Source organism: Podarcis bocagei (genome assembly GCF_964188305.1).
Source record: "Podarcis bocagei genome assembly, chromosome: 6".
Classification (NCBI taxonomy): Eukaryota; Metazoa; Chordata; class Lepidosauria; order Squamata; family Lacertidae; genus Podarcis; species Podarcis bocagei.
In genome coordinates this window covers 52,201,158-52,221,864 of record NC_138130.1, presented here as the reverse complement: position 1 = coordinate 52,221,864, position 20,707 = coordinate 52,201,158, and the positions used below count along the sequence as shown (strand labels likewise).

Sequence of the window (20,707 nt, the reverse complement as noted above, 5' to 3'; positions counted from 1 at the left end):
CTGTGTCATTTTGCAAGGCAAATGAGACATATACATATACATATACATATACATATACATACACATACACACACACAAAGCCTGGAATCACAAATGGGCCATAATCCCATTCATATATATTTTAAAATATCGTTACACATAAATGTTCCAGTTGTCCATATCTGGCATCACGAATACCTGAGAAACATCAGATATTAATTCTGCATATGGCTAGGGTGCCTCCAAGCTCTCATTATTTTGTGGGAAGAAAGCACAGACCAGAAATTTAGATTTGCACAATTAAAGTGGGCTAAAATGACCAAAATGCATCCTGCCACCCTAGCACAACAAATCCACTATTTAAAAACAACAACAGACTATTTGTAGTTAGGAAAGTGATGGGGGGGGGGCGGGAGCACAGAAAAGTGTGGGATGGGTGGATGATTAATGGGAAGGTTTTTAGCACCTTGCAAGCATATCAGGATGAATGTGCATTGTCCTGAAATCAGCCTGTAAAGAAATCAGAATGAATGCTTGATAAAGACTGGACAGAGTCTGACCAAGACATAAGCTTTGTGCAAGCAAATTGAGAAGAATAATCAATAATCAAGTCATCTGGAGACCCCTAAGTCTCCGGAAACCAATGGCACCTCTGGAAAGTTGATTGAGTCAATAATGCATCTGTTCTTGAGAAGAACAGCAGGTGCTTTGTTGTATTGCTTGGCTTGCTACAGCAGTTGTTGCAACAGAGACTCGAGTAGGCAGACTAGATCATTTTTATATAAAAAGGTAAATTTTACCATCATGAAGTCTCAGTATGGAAATAAGGAACAGTTTTACTGCCCCTTTTCACAGCCTTTCAAGTATGAGAGAAAGGGAAAGATTTAAGTTTTCCCAAACAATAACGAGCAGGCATCACAACATTTCCATTTGCCCAAGTCGAAAAATCAAGAAAAACATACTGGAAAGTTGCAAAGGCTAGATTTTTATGATTGAGATTCATTGGGGTCATGGTGTGTGTGTGGAAATCCTATTTATAAAGTGGGTGAGGGCCCCCTCCTCCACCCCAGATGAGCCATTCAATCAAATACTGAAAAATATGTCATTTGTGTATAATTATCTCATTTTAAAATATTGGAGTTATTCAACTGCTAGCAAGTTGTGAACACATATTACTGGTGGTTTGTGAGATGAGAGGTGTTGATCTTTACATACATCTTTCTCAGAGCAGCAAATTACTTCCTGGACTCTCGTGACCTAAATGATGCTTCTTAATCGGCATTAGTTTCTCAGTAGCTCTATCATAGTAAAGTTTGCCCAAAAAGCCTCTAATTACTAAGGAATGCACTGGGAGAGGGTGGGCGAGGAGGGTTAGCCGGGAAAGATCTGTCAGTCATTTTTGCATTTTTGAGAACCACATTTCTTTCTAACCTTGTCACCCAGAAAACGCTGCCTGTAGCACTTTTCCCTCCCTCCTCTCATTCTGAGTACAAGGAGAGGCAGTTAGAGTGTGACCTTGCAGAGCTGGGCAAACACATTATGTGGGATCAATTAATGGCTAGCAGCGAGTCACACTGCGAGGGAGCTTGAGGCTTGCAGTAGTACAGATATCCCTCAGGACTGGAGCAGAAAAGCCAATATTGAAGGCAGCAGGGAGGGGGGTGTTTGCGTGTGTGTAAGAAGCAAGGAAAATGGTGGAGGAAAATACAACAAAGGAACAATAAAGCAACGAATGAAAGCATGAACGCAAATAAAAGATCTGCAGAACACCACAGAGGTTCTTATTGCTATTGCCTATGAAACACCAATCATATAATTCTGCCTATTGATCTCCCAACTGCCTTTAATGTATGCTTGGCTCAAGGCAGTCTCGCCTAACAAACAGTGCATGTGGTAACTGCTTTTCAAATGCAAGACTGAACGTGTGAGTGTGCAGAGAGAGGAGGGGAGGGGGAGAGGGAGGGGGGAGAGCATGGCACTGCATGTCTATGTTTGTTATCTTAGAGCCAGAGGAGCTTTCATTAGATTCAAACAGTAACTGACTCTCCAGAGAGGTCCCTGCTCTTATTTGATAAGGGATGCTCTTTTATCACACATGAAACTGCATGGCATGATCAGACAAAGACTGTGTATAGCTGTCAAGCAAGGAGAAGCCAGGGTGGGGTTTTTTGTACCTGATGACTAAAAGGCACTGCGTTACTACTAATCTACAACTGGCCTGTTAACAGTTGCCTTGGAAAACTGCTGTTCTGCCTGATTTCTTAAAAACAAACAAAGCCCAACACTGCAAAATGTGAGCAATTCCTCATATCTTGTCTGGTGTGTTATACTGGACCATTCCAGATTAATTAGGACAAAAAGTCCTTTCATCACTGAGACAGTATATCAAGAAATCATAGAATTTGGAAGGGTTGGAAGAATCATAGAGTTGGAGGGGACCCTGAGGATCATCTAGTCCAGCCCCCAGCAATGAAGGAATATGCAGCTGTTCCATACAGGGATCAAACCTGTGACCTTGGCATTATCAGCACCATGCTCTAACCGACTAAGCTAGAGAAGAAACACACATTTTCAACCAGGGATTGACGCCACTAGTATGCCCTGAAAAGACCTGTGCTAAATCTTTCCAAAGCCTTCAGTGTTCAGCAGTACTTAGTATTCAGAATCTTTCATCGAACTTCACGGGGCCCTCAGCATAGTGCTGCCAATTGACCTTCACCTCACTCCAAAACACAACCCCCATATAGACATGCCTTTTTTTAAAAAAAAAAAAAAAACTTGCCACCATCCTCCTCACCTGCCCCCCCCCCCGGCAATGTTTTGGTTTCCATCCACAGTGGCCACCTGCCACTTAAATTTGTCCCCAATGTAAAGTGCTGGCCCACAGGTTTCCTAGATCTATGGGCCAGGACATTGCATTCTGGGTAAATGAAATTATATATGATTCTGTGAGGTTGCTGCACCACAGGCCTTGAAACCACAACCCTAGCACAGCTATTTATTTAGTGAACACAATCCTATTAAGCAAAGCAAAAGCACCGTCATAGGAATGGTTCATAACCTTCATGTGCTCAGTGAATCAGATAAAAGTGCCACCCTCAGCAAAATCTTCCATAGCCTATATCCCTCTATTCACTAGTCTAGTGGGCCATAAAACTCTCCTTACTTGTGGTAATGTGTTTCAAAGGACTGCAGTAAGACAGTGGTAGGTCATCACCTGACTGACAGACTGAAGTGCTGCGTTACTGATGCTAGGCCCAGCTCTCATGACACTAGGAGTCCATGGGAATATTCCTTACGCAGCACTTCCACAAGGTAACATGCAGGAACCCACTATTGACCCGTCCAATAAAAGACAAGAGTGGCATGCCTGGTTTGAGACCTCCAAAAGTCAATCAGGCATATAAACACTATTTTATTCTCTCGCTCAAGAAAGGAGACCCGTCGTTTATATAACAGCTTCTGCAACCAACTGATGACAAATTTGAAGGACAAAACAAAGAATATTCCTAACTGCCCCTGTATTCTAGAAACTCAGTGTTAATCCAAAAGGCCAGAGTTCAAATTATTATCTAAAAAGAGAGATAGAAATAAGAAAGTAGAATGTAGCTTAAAGGCATGAGCACGACTCTCCACCATTTCAATAGGGTAAAAAAAGCCCACTGCACTATGGCATGGTCCAGTCTTAGATTCTGCAAGACAACAGTGTACATGAAGACACAAAGCTCTTCCTCATATATAAGGGAAACCTCTATGCATGCATATTTGTTGAACTTGTCAAAATGGCTCATAATGTGGGAGCCAGCCATACCACCACCTCTTTTTTGAGAAATGTGGCTATTTACTATGAACGGCCTAGTGCAGGAGCCCTCAAATGGTGGTCCATGGACTGACTACCAGTGGTCCATGAGTTTCATTTAGGCGCTCCATGGCAAGTCAGCCAGTGTGGCGTAGTGGTTAAGAAAAGTAGTCTCGTAATCTGGTGAACCGGGTTCGCATCTCTGCTCCTCCACATGCCGCTGCTGGGTGACCTTGGGCTAGTCACACTTCTCTGAAGTCTCTCAGCCTCACTCACCTTGTGGGGGAGGCAGGGAATGGAGATTGTTAGCCGCTTTGAGACTCCTTAGGGTAGTGATAAAGTGGGATATCAAATCCAAACTCTTCTAAATATGAATACGAATCTTAATTGCATTGCTATTAGGTGTTTCTAACATTAGGTGGTATTCAAAGCTAGTCTGACTCAGAGCAGACCCATTGAAGTTAATGGGAAATAACTAACTGCACATTCCTAACCATGCTACTCAGAAGTAAATCCTGTTGAGTTCAATATTAGAAATAAAAGAAGCAATTAAGAATAAAATTAGGAATCAAACAGCATCTAGCACAGCACACTACAATTGCTGCAACAGAAAAATCATTAAGTGGTCCACCAAGAGCATCAGAAATTTTCAAGTGGTCCATAGGGGGGGAAAGTTTGGGAACATCTGGCCCAGTGATTACAGAACAAAGGATGCATGCTATTGTTGAGAAGTCATCAGTTCTCATAGTGACTGAAACAGGGGACCTTGAGCTGAGATGCTGTCATTATGAAAACTAAAAATAATGAATAAGCATCCCCTAGTGAAAGCATTCTTAAGCACTATGCAGTGATTTGAATCAACTCTGTCTTGGTTTAATATATCAATGTAATACAAAAGGTGTCCCATACCCTAAGACAACCTTCCCCAACCTGGTGCCCTCCAGATATTTTTTGTCTATAACTCCCATCAGCCACAGCTCTGCTGGTTGGAGCTGATGGGAGTTATATCTCCCCCCAAGTCAGTGTGGTGTGGTGGTTAGAGTGTCAGACTAGGACCTGGGAGACCAGGGTTCAAATGCCCCACCCAGCCATGATGTTTCCCAGGTGGCCTTGGGTCAGTCACTGCCTCTCAGCCTAACCCACCTCACAGGGTTGTTGTGGGGAGCAAAGGAGGAGGGGGAGAACCTTGTATACCACCTCAAACTCCTTGGAGGAAAAGGTGGGATATAAATGCAATAAATACATTCCAATAAAACATATGGGAAGCACCAGGTAGGAGCCCCAGGTAAGACCACTCCAAGGGGCTCCAAATATGGTCCCAGAAGTTGACTGAAATGTTTGATATGAAGTCAACTCTTCCCCTCCCTTGTACACTTAATCTTCCTCTAGTTGTACCCAGCATTTTCTGTCTATATATTTAAATACAGGAGATTACAGATATGCCTTTGCAACTTAATAGTTATTACTTGGATCAGGAATAAATTCTTACTTTTAACAGTGAGGTACATGGACTTGCTGACGTCAGCCCCCACATCATTGCTGACCTTGCAGAGGTAGTATCCACTATCTTCTTCCAGCACATGCTTGATCAACAGGGAGCCATTTGTGAGAAGCTGGATGCGCCCATTCAATGCAATTGGCTGGAACTGGGGGACTCCAGCACCTATTGCAAGAATAAAAGGTGAATTGGAAGGTGGAAATAAGACACAAGAGGGGAGAAGAGTGTTACCGTGGACAGAACCAAACTCAAGTGACCTAGGATTTTCAGAACCCACCACTAAATTTGGGGGGGGGGGGGGAGGAAGGAGAGACTGCTTTATGCCAAAATGTTATAAATCAAATCACATAGAAAAAGGCGTTCTTATGATGCTTGTAATAATCACTGTGAGCCAGATTGAAAATAAAGCACTTAGGTTGACAACCATATTTATTGTGGTTTAGTGCAGTGAGCTGCCCAGAGTGGCTGGGGAAACCCAGCCAGATGGGCGGGGTATAAATAATAAAACTTATTTTTATTATGATTATTTAGTTCCCTGATAGCTAAATTATGCTCAATTTATGCTTGAATATCCAGAAATGTATGCAATCCTCATGACACCAAAAGAAAAAAGAAAAAAAAGAACTAACATTGGGAACAGAACACAGAGCAAACAAGAAACGAAGCAGTGGAATGCCTCTGTGGAAGGAAACTAGGATATTTATGCTGCCCATGTGGTTCCTTCCATCTTGATATTTCCAAAGTGGTGTGGAAGAAACCATTGGAAGCAGTTCCCCTGCCCTCATGTACCAGTACATGCCAGCAGACAGATGTTCTTCAGGCTAGTCAAGGCCTGCAGATGCTTCCAGAACTGTAACAATGGAGGACCTGGGCACAACTCCTTGGGAATGTCTTGCAAAGTCCCCATGTAAATCTTCCTTGAGATGATGGAAGACGATGGGGTAGGGCCCACTGCAACTGCATTGGCAACATCATTTTCAGGGCGCCTGCAGCACATAGTGCTTGGAACAACAATGGCAAGTGTTGGCTACCTGATTGTATTAGAACAGTGATATCCAAGTGACAGTCAAATATGGTTACAACACCAATGATATTGAACAGTAAGCTCTAAAAGGCTAACAAGCTAGCTGACCCATTGAGAAAGATCATTTAACCTACTTCATAGTTCTCATTCTTCTCATGAACAGCTTCCAAAACCATAAGATTTCTGAGTGCCTTTTAAAAAAAGAAATCAAAGGCTAAAAGGCACTGAGGTCTAAATTTTAGTAGTTCAAAAGAACATGTAGGTTCTGAAAGGTTGGAGCTGGTGTTTTTGTTTTAAAATCAGCTTTGATACCCAAATATGTCATAAAGAAAATTAGGTAGGACACCATCCACCATGTAATGCCTTTTAAGTTAAAAAATAAATACAATCTGCCAACTGCATATATTTGGCTAGAGTCAAGTAGGGCCAGAAATAATACTCTTGTTATATGAACAGAAAACATTAATGCATTAGGTAACTCATGAACTAAATTACTAGGTATGCTAATGCTGCCTGACCTTTCAAAGGGCTGAAAGGATATGATTGGCTGTACTACCCATGGATTTCTTCCATTAAAAAATAATAATCAGTTGGTACCAAGGATGGATACTGGAAATCAGAACAACAATACTGGACTTTTGTTTAGTCTTCACATCAAGGATCTAAGAACACTGTATCTGGTCAACCAATAATGGGAAATGGAGAGAGAGAAATCAGAAACAGATAACATAATATATGCATTACTGGGGACTACCAAGTATGGCTAAAATATTTATCAAGGTGAACTCCAAAGTGGTGCCCTATTAAAAAATTAGTAAGGGATAATAATCAGCATGCAAAGAACTATTAAAAAGTGTAATAAGGCCAAGAGGTATTTGGACTTGCAATGTCCCCTCCTTCAAACAGCAACCATACCTGCCCATTACATGACAAATTCTTTCTGAAATGGAGGGTAGTTTCAAAAGCTATTTGTGATACAGTAATGAGGACTGGCTGTTCCTTTTCAGACCGTATGCAAGCAAGGAAATTGCTGACTTTTGGCCACCAGCATCACCAACATCTTTCTGAAGAGATGTATTCGTTTAAATGTGGTAATTATACTGGGCACACAGAGGTATTAATCCCTTCTGTAAACTATACATGTTAACTGAAATAAAGCACTTCAGATTTTTCAATTATTGTACCGTAATTTTCTGTGTATAAAATTGTTTTTTTTTTTTTTTTTTAGTATAATACAATGTTAAAAATTGGGGGTCGTCTTATACATGGGTATCAGTGAGGGGGGCAGGCGATTGGTGGCAGCTGCGAGTAGGAGACTTTCAGAAGTGATTGGGGCAAACCCCCCCCCCATTTCCTTAATTTGGATTCCCCCAAAATAGGGGTCGTCTTATACACAGGGGCGTGTTATACACGGGAAAAAATGGCATATAATTAGTGTGGGGAAATACCTTTGGAGTACTTCCAGACAATTGTGGGGACAGGGTAGCCTTCTGCAGAGCAGTTGAGTATCACAGCTTTTCCATAAATCCCATCTTGATCACTTGGCTGAACCACAAATCTGGGAGGAACTGGAGGGGAACAAAAAGAAAAGAAAGAATGATTTGCAGAGCCAGAAAGAATGTTCTACTAATGATAAAGTATTTTTCAAGAACTTAAGGTGCATGCAAGAGATGCAGATGACTTTAAAGCTCACTGAGTAACTTTTGGGAATGGCAAAATGAGTACTTGTTACAGCTTACATAGGCTACCCATCCTAATTCAGATGGAATGGAGCTGGGTAGCACCTGCATATCAGTGACACCACATTCCACTTCCCCAGCAGTTTCGTATACATATTATACAACATGGAAGCCAAGACAAAACTCTGTGGGACCCCATAGCACTATTAACATAGGACTGAATGAGAAGCTTCCAATGCTATTTCCTGATAATGCCCCTGATTGCCCACCCACAAACCACAGAATCACTCCAATAGACTACTGTGGTCAACAATAGCGAAAGCAGCCAGAGAAGGGTTTTACCCTGTCTCTGTTGATGAGTTCATATAGATCTACAGAATGGTTTCCTTCAGCATACCCTAGATTATGCAACTTGATCATTCTGAAATTTATTCATTTTTCCTCTCCCCGCACCCTTCCTCATAATGTCTGCTAGGGGCTAAAGTGCAGGCTGATTCATATAAATGTCCATGTCCAGCAATCTGTGGGTCGAGCCAAGCTGACTGCATGGCAAACCAGTTGTTTGAGTCTCCATCACCAGCTCAGCTCGATTGTCAGCATACTAACAGTTTTGCAAATTAAATGCACTTCATCATGTGTTGACAGGTGAGCTGAGCAAGCAATGGAGTGACCACATGACTGCTTAACTCTGTAGCGAGCAGCATAAAGGGTTGATTCAACCCTCTCCTTGCCTATATGAAGAAGGCTATTTGGCCTAGCCTTATATCTGCAGTTCAATGTGTACTTGCTGCAATATTAAAACGAGAATACTCTGCATTCTAGTACAGGTGTTAACCCTGTCAGGGTTAAGATGTTACTTGCAGTCCCTGGGTATGGTGGAAGAGCAAAGCTATCTGGGACTGCAGGTAGTTCAGGGAAGGAGTCGTCTATGTCCAAGGAGGAAAGCAAAGCTATCTCCTCCAGAGCTAGAATTAAGGTATCGGTATCTGTTGGGGCTCTTTCACCATAGAAGCTTCTAAGTGGGGCAACCACTATGGAAACTGTTTTCTAGGGAGTTGCTTTCTCTGTCCTTGTAGTCTTTGGCGCTCTCCTTTGACTTAGAGGGATCAAGATCCTGGGCTATGAGACTACCAGAGGCAGTGCTGATCTGTGACCAGCTGGACGGGTGTCACCTAAGTGCCACAGAGAAGAAGCCAACCACAACTTCATCAGGCAAAATGCCCCAATGGCACAGAGAGGAAGTTGACCGGGTGTGGTTGCTAGATTCTCCCGTTTAAGACAGCTGGCACTTTGTACTGTGTTTTAAAGAAAATTAACCTGAGACCTAAGGGGATTTTTTTTAAAAAATGTTCTTTTTATTTATTTATATTAAACTTGCATACTGCCCTTCACCCAAAAATCTCAGGGAAGTTCACAACATAAAAATACAAAAGAGAAACACAAAATACATAATAAAAACAAAAAGAAAGCAAAGCAATACCCCGCTCCAATAATATTGCCATTAAATAGCTCTACTCAGGAACCAATGGTCTTGGTTAGTGAACTTGTTTTGGCTCATAGGCTGCCAGTTGATGAACACCAAATAACTAACACATCAAGCCATAATCATGCACGCACAAGCTCAGTATTTGAACAATTGTGATGGTATTCTTAAAACACCAAGCAAAATGAAAATATTTCCCCAATAGCAGAACAGATCGTCTTCCAAATTAAAAGTGAATAATTGGCACAGTGGGAAATGATCTAACCACAATAATGTATTGAACCCAAGAAGCAGCACTTCAAAAAAATTCATATATTAAATTATGTGGTTTCCAGCTGTACCTGAAAACATTTCTAGATTGTTGGTTAGGTTCCCATACAACATTTTCACACAAAATAAAAAGCCTTCTGAGGTTTCTTTAAAAAAACAAAACAAAAACCTTATTGTGGTGTTTGTACTCTAACAAGAGAGGAGAGAGTCTAATATATTCTAAGTTTCTGGAAGCCACAGGCAGGATGAGTACTACTGCACTAAGTACTACTGCTTGCAGGCTTCCCATTGACATCTGGTGGCCATTGTGAAAGCAGGATGCTGAACTAAATGAGCCTTTGACCTGACCCAGCAGGCCTCCTCATATCTTTTTAAGCTTGTATGTCCCATCAGAAAACTGTTATTGGAAAATACTGTTGACTTCTATCTAATTGTCACCACTCAGATTAATTACATCACCTTACCTCTCACAATTAATTGGCTTTGGTGCTCCACAGCTGCTGCATCATTTCGAGCTATACAGGTATAATTCCCATTGTGCATGAGGGAAAGATTAGAAATCCTTAAGGAGCTGGTGAAGTCAATGTTGTCAATGGTCACCCCAAGACTGGCTGGGATTGGTCTGCCGTCCTTCTGCCAGGTGATTGTGATTGGCAAATCCCCTGAGACCACAACACATGGAATGAAGACTCGCTGTCCAATGGAGAACCTTGGAAACTCAAAGGGCTGGATGAAAGGTGGTACTGAAACAAAAAGAAGAAGAAAATGCTATTCATTAAAGAACCGAGAGTGTGTTGACATTTTTGAAAATGTTGTGAAGTAAAGTGATCATAAACTAGACAGCTGGCATGTAATGTAATACATAACAGTAAGAAGGTTTTAGTATACCATTTTTTTATAAAATAATTAATTCCCAAATGCCTAATATTAAGGTGATTAGCCATAAAATGCTGATGTTTTCCAAATCAGTGATTTCATACCTTTTGTTTCTCCCTGAAGTTCTCCAGAAAACGCTCAGTTTTAAATAGATTTGGGTTTAAGGCAATGGTGGAATTGTTAAAACTGCTGCAACCCTATACACACCCATCTGCAAGCAAGTCCTATTGAACTCAATTAGACATGCATAGGAATGCAAGGAATGACTCTTTAAACTGCACTGCTTCTATATTGGAATGTGAAGCTCAGAATCTGAAGGGCTAGCTAACAAAGCCTGAGGAACCTACATGCAACATGGCTTGGCTTTTCCTCAGTCATCTACTTCCACGATGTGATATGTAACACAATGGGTTCCCAGCCACAGCAGCATTTGAGCAAAGCTTCTGTAGCTGGTGCTTTTAAAGGTGGTTATGAATGGAAATGGTTGGTGGGAAACTAGAATAATATCTGAGGAGACACCAACCGATATGAGCTCTTATGCATTGGTGTTTTTGTAGACAAGAGTGGGATGCTTCACATTCACTGAAATGTGCTAAGGCAGACCAAACGCAATTCCTGGCTCCCGATTCTGCAAGTATGACTTTCCTTTACCTTTTACAGTCACATGCACACTCTGGCTGGTGGACAGCTGGGGCTGAACGAGAACATTGCATGTGTATTCGCCCTCATCCACTTCCTTCTGCACATCGGAGAGCTTCAACGTTCCGTTGTTTTCAAACGCTACTTGGCGATGGTTAAAAGGGAGCAGGTTAGAATTCTTATACCATTTGATTGAGTAGTATGGATAACCAATGACACGGCAGTGAATAAAGGTATCCCGCCCGGCTATTGCTGTAATGTTTTTCATTGGTCGGATGCTTGCTGGCCCTGTAAAGGTAAAAGGAAACTCTTGAAAATAATTTAAGGCTGTATTTAAGCAGAGGAAATATTAATTTCTTCTAAATATACAATTCTTTTAGATACTGGAAATCACAGCCTGTGACAGTTTTTACTTCAAAGAGCCACTTAAGGGGTCTTCCTAATCGTTTGGTGCTTTTTAGTTTTTCTAGCCCTACAGCAGGCACACTAATTAACTCTTCTGCTACGTGCCTGCATCCCTGGAATACACACATGATAAAAATCTGAGCTCAATTACAAATTAAAGGCTGGTGAAGATTTAATTAATGTCAGATATAGGAGGGGAAGAAAAAACAAAGCTGAACCAGTAGTCTAGTATTTTTGAGATCATCAAACAACTTAATGCTCATTTTGATTTATGCAGAGTAATCGGCATTATGCCACATAGAAATAAACCAAAATGTCTTATATACATAGATAGCGACAGCAAATGTGGGATCTCCAAAGGAAGAAAAAGACATGCAAGCAAAACAAAAACAAACAAAAAATTGAAAACACATTGAAAAATATTAGCTAAATTGATTAGTACAGGGAGACAGTTTTATATCATATTGCTAGTGCAATCCTACGCATTTGTATTCAGAAATAAGCCTCCTCTGTGGTACTTATTCTGAGGAAGGAGAGTGCTTAGGATTACAGTCAGAGTGATATATTAGTAATATATTAGTTTCTACATGAGATTGCAGAGAAAAATGGAAACAGCATTAAAGAAGTCATTTTTAAGCATTCCATGGCAAAGCTCATAGCATGCAGTCATCTTCTCCTTTACTACAATGAGTTGAATTTGTTTGTTGTTTTTGGAGGAGCTGATTTGACAAGCACCTCTTACGTTTATTCGAGCCTGGTACAGGACGACTCCAGCAGAGTTGTTGGCAGTACAACGATAGACCCCGCCATCTCGGACCTGAGTGCTGGAGATATTCAGGTAGCTGACCACATTTCCCTCAGAGGTGATGATCTGGCTGATCCGGTGGTTGCCATCTTTAATTATGGGATCTTCATCTAATGTCCATGTGATTGTAGGAAGAGGTGTTCCCTTCACATTGCACATTAAGGAAACACCCTCTCCTGGACTTACCACCTTCTCACTGAAGGCAGAAATTATTTTGGGAGTTCCATCTACAGGGTGGAAAAAAAGAATCTAAGTCAACTGGGATGCCTATAAAGGAAATGCATGTGCCAAGCATTTTGGGTTTTATAAATCACTACTAAAAAGAAGCATAGCTCTGCTCCTTCTTCTCTCTCCCAAGCCTCTCCACATTTCCCCTGACACCACAATTTCACACATTCCAGTTACCTGACAATGCTACCAATCAAGCTCAAGTTCACCTGACACATAATGCCAAACCAAAGTTTACTGCAGCATAGCAACAGGAGAAATGGTGGAGTGCTGTTCCTAGATAGTTTAACAAACAATCCTTCTTCCTGAGGAACTCCAGAATTATAGCTCTGTGAGGAGAATATGGTTCTTAAATAGCACTCTCAACAAACTACAGTTTCCGGGATTCTTTCAGGGAAAGCCATGATTGTTTAAAATGGTATCATAGTGCTTTAAATATATGTGTGGATATGACCATGGTCAAAGGTAACAAAAGTGCTAGGCAGGTCAAACTGCCAGAATGTTCCATACCGACACAACCAGACTAGTTGTCAATCTTAATCAATAATCCTCATAGCCTTCATGGAACGTGACAAGCACAAGGTGCTCTTTGAATACATAAGAACTCTCTGCTCATTCTGTGAATGCACAGGCCTACAGCCAACTGATGGACTGCTTTAATTGCTCTGAGACCTTGTTTAATTTTGTCTAAGCTGAAGAGCAGAGACCCACAGCTCCTGCCAGGTAAAAAGGAGCATGTGAGCTGCAAGCGTCACATATCACCAGCAGGACAATGGTGGGTGGAGTGGAGTAGCAGTGCTGCCTCTTAGTGCAGAGCTAGGTCATTGAGCCTGAGTTTCCACAGCCACACCCACCCACCCCACCATGAACTACTATGGGCAGGACTGGCAGCAACAGCAGCTGATATGTTCTATGCTTATAGTAATATTTTATTCTCCTGTTACTTATGCTATTTTAAATGTGCATTTTATATTTGACTTTCTTTTTCGTTAACTCTGTTGCATTAAATGTGCATTCTGCCGTTGACCTTTATCGTAATGTTTTATCTTGAAATATTTAAGATAATCTTTTAGTTTCCTGTTAACTATGTTGCTTTGATTGTATTTTCTCCAGTAATATTTTATTCTCGATTGTTTCATGTGAGGTTTTATTGTGTTGTAAATCGCTTTGAGATTTTTTTCCCTTAAAGATATAAAGCAGTATGGAAATGAAAATTGTCATAATCTTCATCTGCTCTGCACCATGATCCACAAGCAACTTCAGCACTTGGATATTTTCTGCAGACTAAAACAGGAAAATATTCCAACAGGGTCAGATGCTGAGCCATTCACCTACTTTCTTTCCCTCTCTTGCTTGATTCTAATCCTATTTGAAGAAGTGAGGCAGTAGAGCAAAAAGTGTTTATGCCCGACTCCTTGGTGTGTGGGTGCGCACACACAAACACACACACACAGACCCACCACCTCCCACCCTCTCTCTGTGCATTAGCGCCGTCATCTCTCAGAAGACAAAAAAAACCCCCAACAGGCTCTTTATACTGAATGGGAACTGACACACGACAAATAAATCAGGGAACATGCTCAGTCTGCACCTCTGCACCCCTCCCCAGTGCAAGGTTAAAAAAAACAACAACCAGTGACAGGCTTTTTTCAGATGAAAGTAGACATTATTTTCCCAGTGAGACCTGAGTGTCTTTGAAATCATTCCTGCTGTCGTTCTCTGATAACCAGCACTCTCTCGACATCATTATAGATGATCAATATGCTCCTTAAGCTCTCTTAGTCACAGGAGATGGTTGCTGAGGTAACTAGGCCTAGGCAGGTAATCTCTTCCTTTCTTTTTCTCTGACTACTCTAAAAATAGTGGGCATGCCATGGGCTGCACTGTAGCCTCGTACTTTCTAGACAAATTGATTACTTTCTTCACTTGATTATTATGTGGAACAAGGTGTCAGTTACATATTATGATTGCTACTGTTTCAATAGACATTTGTTCTACCAAAGAAAAAAAGTTGGGGGTGAAATGTAAATAACAAAACATGGGAATTTCTAGCACTCATAAGGTTTGTTTGTAAACACAAGGCTATTGTGGTTTTGTTGGTGCTTCTGTTTAACACTACTGAAGGCTTTATTTTCTAAGACACATATTAGCTAATTCTCACATTTTATTCTTACATCCACTGTCCTGTTCTAGTGTATCATATGCATTTAAAAATATGTACCTTTTTTTTTTAAAAAAAGAAACTTTATTTATTTGCCACCTTTGTAGGCAAAGCCCACATGATAAACACATAATATCACTGTTATCAGGGTTGCTCTTACTATTAAGCAACCTAGGCAGGTACATGAACAGTGCTTTTGAAAAGGGGTGTGACCAGAGAGACTCTTCCCTTCTCAGTACTGGACTTAGTAGGGAAAAGACAAAGGCAACCACGGCATTTGGAGAGAGATATGGTACGCACTGAAGTCATCATTGGCCTATACTATTGGCACTATATTGTTATTTTGGTACCCATCAGAACCAAATGTACAGGCTAGATGATGTAAACAGCAGAATGTGCTTCTATCACAGTTCATCTATGCCATCTGGATATTATTCATTCTCTCGCTGCCAGGCCCTGGTATCACATATTTCCCATAAATAATTGGTGAAGTTAAAAATGTAAAATAAGAAGTGCGGTTGGACTCACCCCCGAGGGGATTGATTGGTGCAAGTCAATAATGCACCTGCACCTTATAGCGCAATGCTACTGAAATCCCAAGTTTCACATTGCCCTATATAGCTAACAGTCCTATGCACACTTACCTGGGAGTAAGTCTTTTCGAACACAATGAGACTTGCTTCTGAGTATTTACATTGGATTTGAGGCATAGGATTTGGCTGTTAGCCAAGCTGTGATGCAATAGACACACACAATCCCACACCTGCTGGCTCCCACACAATCCCACACACTGTAGTAGCCATCCAGTGTCACAGTTCTCAGTTCTCATCCTCCCCCTTCCATTCTCAATGACACTCATTTGGTGAATGTGACTTTCCATTTGGTTTCAAGCACCGAGTCAGTGAGGAAGGTGCTTCTCTGCCTACCCTGCTGCCCTATAAGCCACTTAAATGCAAAACTGAGATGCAAGAAATAAATATGTAAACATGCTCATTCTGCACCTCTGCCCAGAAAACTATTCCAGCTTTTCATCTATAGCCTTGAAAGCAAGCCTAAGTATTCAAAATTAGACAGAAAGCATGGCACAGTTTAAGAATTATTGTAACAATGGTTACTATGGCTGCATTCACTTGGCAGTTCATTCCATTTCCCTGCCATTTCTTTGTTAAATTCTGCATTATATCCGAGCTTTCACATGACATAAAAGCTACTTTCAGAAAACTAATGAAATATGGTGCATGTTTAGCATTAATTTCTGTTATTGGATTCCAGAAAAAAATCCATCTGCAGACCCTTAACCTGGGAAATTGTGGGAGTAAAGTGACAGAATCTGGGGTGGTACACCAGCATACAGTTTCCCCCCTGCTGTTTTCATGGAGGAATAGAAAGGGTAGGGGAGTAGCAACGTTGCCCAATCGCGTTTGTTGCTGTCTCATGCCATGCCCAGTGCTATAAATGATATTGAGCACAAAATGCTGGTACATTGGTCAAAAAGCCACCGTTCCATAACACAATGGGTACTGCAGTGTGAAAGGAATATTAAAAACACAACAGAAACTCTAGAATTACAATTAAGAAAAATAGCACACTCTTCCCCACTTTTGAATGCACCCTAAAGCACTTGAATTCTGGACACCAATTTGTCCCGGCTTTGCTCGCAGCAGATGCACCTATCAGCCCCACCTACTTCTGCAACTATTTATTTCCAAGACATGATCAGTTGGGTTGTCACTACAATGCACATTTTTATATAGAGTTTTTGAAAATACACAGGGCACCCTAAAACAGAAGACAACTGACCTTCTAGCACCACCTGAACATAGTCTTGTGCGGACATCTTGTCCTTGCGTACAAAGCACTGGTATGCCCCACCATCGCTTTTGGCCATGCCATCCATAATAAGTGTTTCATGATTGATTCCAATGATCCTGACGTTATTCCCAGTGTTGATGATTTCACCATTTCGGTACCAGAAGAGTTCGTGGTCCTCTGTTCCAGACACACTGCAGGACAAGGACACTTGGCTACCAACACTGCTCTTCACTTTCCGCGGACTGATAGTGGCTTTTAGAGGCTCTACAGATTCAAGAGGAAAGGAAAGAAGCAATTGGGAAAAACAGGCGAGTTCATATTAGAAAGATTGTGTGGGAAACAGATTGGTAGGTGATCCAGTGAGCTGTAGCCAGTGGTGTATTCTGTGAAGCTAGCTCTAGGGTTTTGTGAGCCCCAAGGGCTTAAAAAAAAGGGGGGGGCTTTTGAAATGGGATCCCTTCCTATTTGGCTCGTCCTTGGTAGCGGGTAGTAAAGAATGCCCCCATAAACATACAAAATGCTTTCCTTTACCACCCAAGAATCTTAACTTCAAAGCATCTATTAGAAGAAGATGCTCGTAGGACAAAGGATATTACTTTGAGGAAGCACCTGAGACAGCACCCGAAATCCCCAATAATTTTGTTGAAGAGAAATCCTAATGACAGCAGGAATTAAAATTAAAGAATCCTGTGAATAGGTGCATTGAGCAGAGCAGTTCTGGGGGATACCAGGAGAGACACTATGGTGGCAGCCATTTTAAGTTTGGTCGGAGGAGTTGCACAGTGTTAGACAAAATGTGTTTCTTCCACACTACAGTCTCCTGGTGCATATCTCCAAGCAGTTAATTAAATATTTTTGCTGTTTGGCTCTTTAATGCACAAGCCAGGGTATAACACTAGAGTAGTTGCCACAAACAGGATTACCTTGTAAAGCATGAAGCAATTCTCACTCTTGGCTGTTATCAGTATACTATCCCTAGCAACAAGCAATGGAAAGCATGCATAGTCCATTACAGCGTAACTCCTCTTTCAATGTTGCCATTAACGAAGAGTGCTAAATATGTGGAGAAAGCAAGACTGTGTCTTCTGCTTCAAACTCTGACATTGCACTCCTTGCTCACACCCCATGGGCACCTGCACACAGACATAACTTGTGCAAAGGGGGAGCCTACTTGCATGCACGGTTCCCAATTGTGTGAAATCCCGCACATTTTCTCAGCTAAGCTTCCCTTTTACACTCATCACAGATGTCCCGGGGATTGCAGGGGCTAACATTAGGGCCAAGGAGTTCTTCCACTCCCAATTCTTGTCTCTATACATGGTCACCAAAGAGGCTTGGATAGCAGGTCCCACTATCTGAACACAATGTGTTCTTAGGAATTCATTTGTTAGGTGAGCGCTTAACACAATGAGCGATTTCCATTGATTACTATGGGGAGATTTCTAATGCATTCTTAACCATGAAATTTTGACCACAAAATGATGAAAAAACCCAGGAAAACCTAGTTTGCAAAAGGCAAACAAGGAAGGGTGAAATGCTCTCTTATTTGTCTTCTTTCTGCCCCTTCTTTGCCCCCTCCCACTATCGTTTCTGGTATAATGGCTGCCGTGGACCAGCAAAAATAACCCAAAGATAAAATAGCAATTCCCCACTGACCTCACTATAAAGAGAACCACATGGATTGCATTTGTAAATTATGAATTAAGGTTGCATTCCAATACACACTTATCTGGAACTAAGTTCTGTTGAACTTAGTGGGTGGTACACTTGACTAACTCATCATAGGATTGTGCTGTTAGAAGCCTCCGCTCCCTAATATTTTATTTTTTCCTTATTAAGCAAAACCTAACATGCCACATGTGTTTGCCACAACAGCACCCCTCCTGCACTCCCAGGTGATAAACTCCAGCGCTCCACGACGCACTTACGTTTTACGTGCAAGCGACCTATCACCTCGGCTGTGCCGTAATTGTTCCACACCTCGCACACGTAGTTGCCTGAGTCCGAGGAGCGAGTGTTTTCTATCAGCAGGCCTGTCACTGTTGGCCGGAACCGGCTGTCAGGCTCCCAGGGTACATTGTCCTTCAGCCAGCGGTACTTTGGTGCTGGGTGCCCAGACGCTTTGCAAGGCAGCTCCACTCGCTGTCCCGCCATGGCTTTACGGTGGTCAAACCCATCCAAAATAGATGGAGCCGAGTTTGCTGGGTCTAAGAAAGATAAAAGAAAGAAAGATGGTGGTTTCTTAGGGCCACAATATTTTAGATGAGGAACCATCTAAATTCCTCTTCTTTTAGAGCATAGGTTTACAACCAATGGGTAGAGACCCACAGGTGGGTCGCAAGGCTGCTCCAGGTGGGTCACAGCAAAGTTGATGCTGTCATGTTGGATTCCAGCTTAGGCTGACCAGACATGTATCTCCCAACTAGGACACATTCTACTGATGAGATGCTCATTTTATCAGTTTCCATGAGTGCTGCAATGTCACAGGAGAAAGGCACAAGCTATTTTTTCCTTAAGGTACACATTTATGGCCAACCACATGCTCATGCTTTTCTCCTGCCACACTGCCAGCCTACTTTCATTTAGAAGTAATGCTGAGCAATATGTATACTGTGCAGTGGCGTAGCGTGGGTTGTCAGCACCCGGGGCAAGGCAAGTAATTTGCGCCCGCTAACCCGTGGATTTGCGCCTCCTAACCCGTGGATTTGCACCCCCTAACCCTAACCCCCAGATGTTGCGCCCGGTGTGGCAGGCCCCCCCCTGCACCCCCCACGCTACGCCACTGATACTGTGGTACCTAGGGTAAAGTAGTTAATTCGTTCCGGAGGTCCGTTGTTAACCTGAAACTGTTCTTAACCTGAAGCACCACTTTAGCTAATGGGGCCACCAGCTGCTGCCGCGCCGCCGGAGCCCAATTTCTGTTCTCATCCTGAAGCAAAGTTCTTAACCCGAGGTACTATTTCCGGGTTAGCGGAGTCTGTAACCTGAAGTGTCTATAACCTGAAGCTTATGTAACCTGAGGTACCGCTGTACTAGCACTATTAAGTATAAATCAAAAATGAAAAAGTTAAAGTGGGTCGTATGTTGCACCTTTGAATTCAAAGGTGGGTCTTGGAACTGGACTGGTTAAAGACCTCTGTTCTAGAGCAGTGTTTCCCAACCGGTGTTCCGCGGCACACTAGTGTGCCGTGAGACATCGGCTGGTGTGCCGTGGGAGGGAGGCGGGCGAGTCGGGCGGTGAGAGGCGGCGGCGGCGAGGATCCGCGTCGAGCCGGGGGCGGCTCCGCGGTGGTGGTGCCGAGCGGTGGGGCAGCGCGTGCAAAAGGGAGGAGCGCGAGACAGCGGAGGAGGAGGAGGCCGGCATGTCCGGGCAGCAGCAGCAACAACAGCAGCAGCAACTCCCGCCGCCGCCCCCTCCTCCGCCCGCTATCGCCGCCACCACCACCACAGCCACCGCCGCCTCAGCTGCCGCCGTCCCTCAGTCCCTCGCTCTGCTGCCTCCTCCCCCCCACCCCAAAGCTTGGAGGTTCCCCGGCAAGGGGGAGGGGAAAAAATTAAAAACTTTCACTTTCGTGCGTCCCTCCTGGCGTGACGCTGCGCGCTGACGACATGGGGCTGTAATGGTGGTGTGCCGCGAGATTTTTTTCATTAAACAGGTGTGCCGTTGCCCAAAAAAGGTTGGGAAACACTGTTCTAGAGGAATCAGCCACCTGCTTTGTCTCCTCACCCATTGATGTGCTATTAAAAGCTGGGAATCATTGGCTTAACAGCATAACAAGGGTTATTTCCATGAGAGATTAGGAGCCCAGTAGAGCCACATGAAACTGGCTGCCTTCACAATAAGGAACAGGTTTATTTTCCCATCTTTTGGCCCACCCCCTGACCTGAGTTCAGAGAGAGCCTACAATACCTGACTACTAACTGCGCATGGTGGACCTTCTAGCTAGTGATGTAGAGGTGGGAACCACTATAAAATCTTATTGTTCAGTCTTCCCCCCCGCTAGACTAGTCTGGAGGAAATGTTGTTGAAATGTTGAAAGTCTGGAGGA

At 42.7% G+C, this 20,707-nt stretch overlaps 1 protein-coding gene across 1 annotated transcript in view; it reads right to left on the bottom strand.

The window, feature by feature from the left end:
- The window catches only part of DSCAM (DS cell adhesion molecule), a 337,795-nt gene that overhangs the window by 119,420 nt on the left and 197,668 nt on the right, over window positions 1-20,707 (bottom strand). The window contains exons 5-11 of the mRNA XM_081199124.1: window positions 18,587-18,865; window positions 16,647-16,922; window positions 12,388-12,684; window positions 11,260-11,535; window positions 10,197-10,475; window positions 7,749-7,868; window positions 5,268-5,441 (exon numbers count right to left, since the gene is read on the bottom strand). Coding sequence (XP_081055250.1) covers window positions 5,268-5,441; window positions 7,749-7,868; window positions 10,197-10,475; window positions 11,260-11,535; window positions 12,388-12,684; window positions 16,647-16,922; window positions 18,587-18,865 — 1,701 coding nt within the window. The remainder of the gene's footprint in view (window positions 1-5,267; window positions 5,442-7,748; window positions 7,869-10,196; window positions 10,476-11,259; window positions 11,536-12,387; window positions 12,685-16,646; window positions 16,923-18,586; window positions 18,866-20,707) is intronic.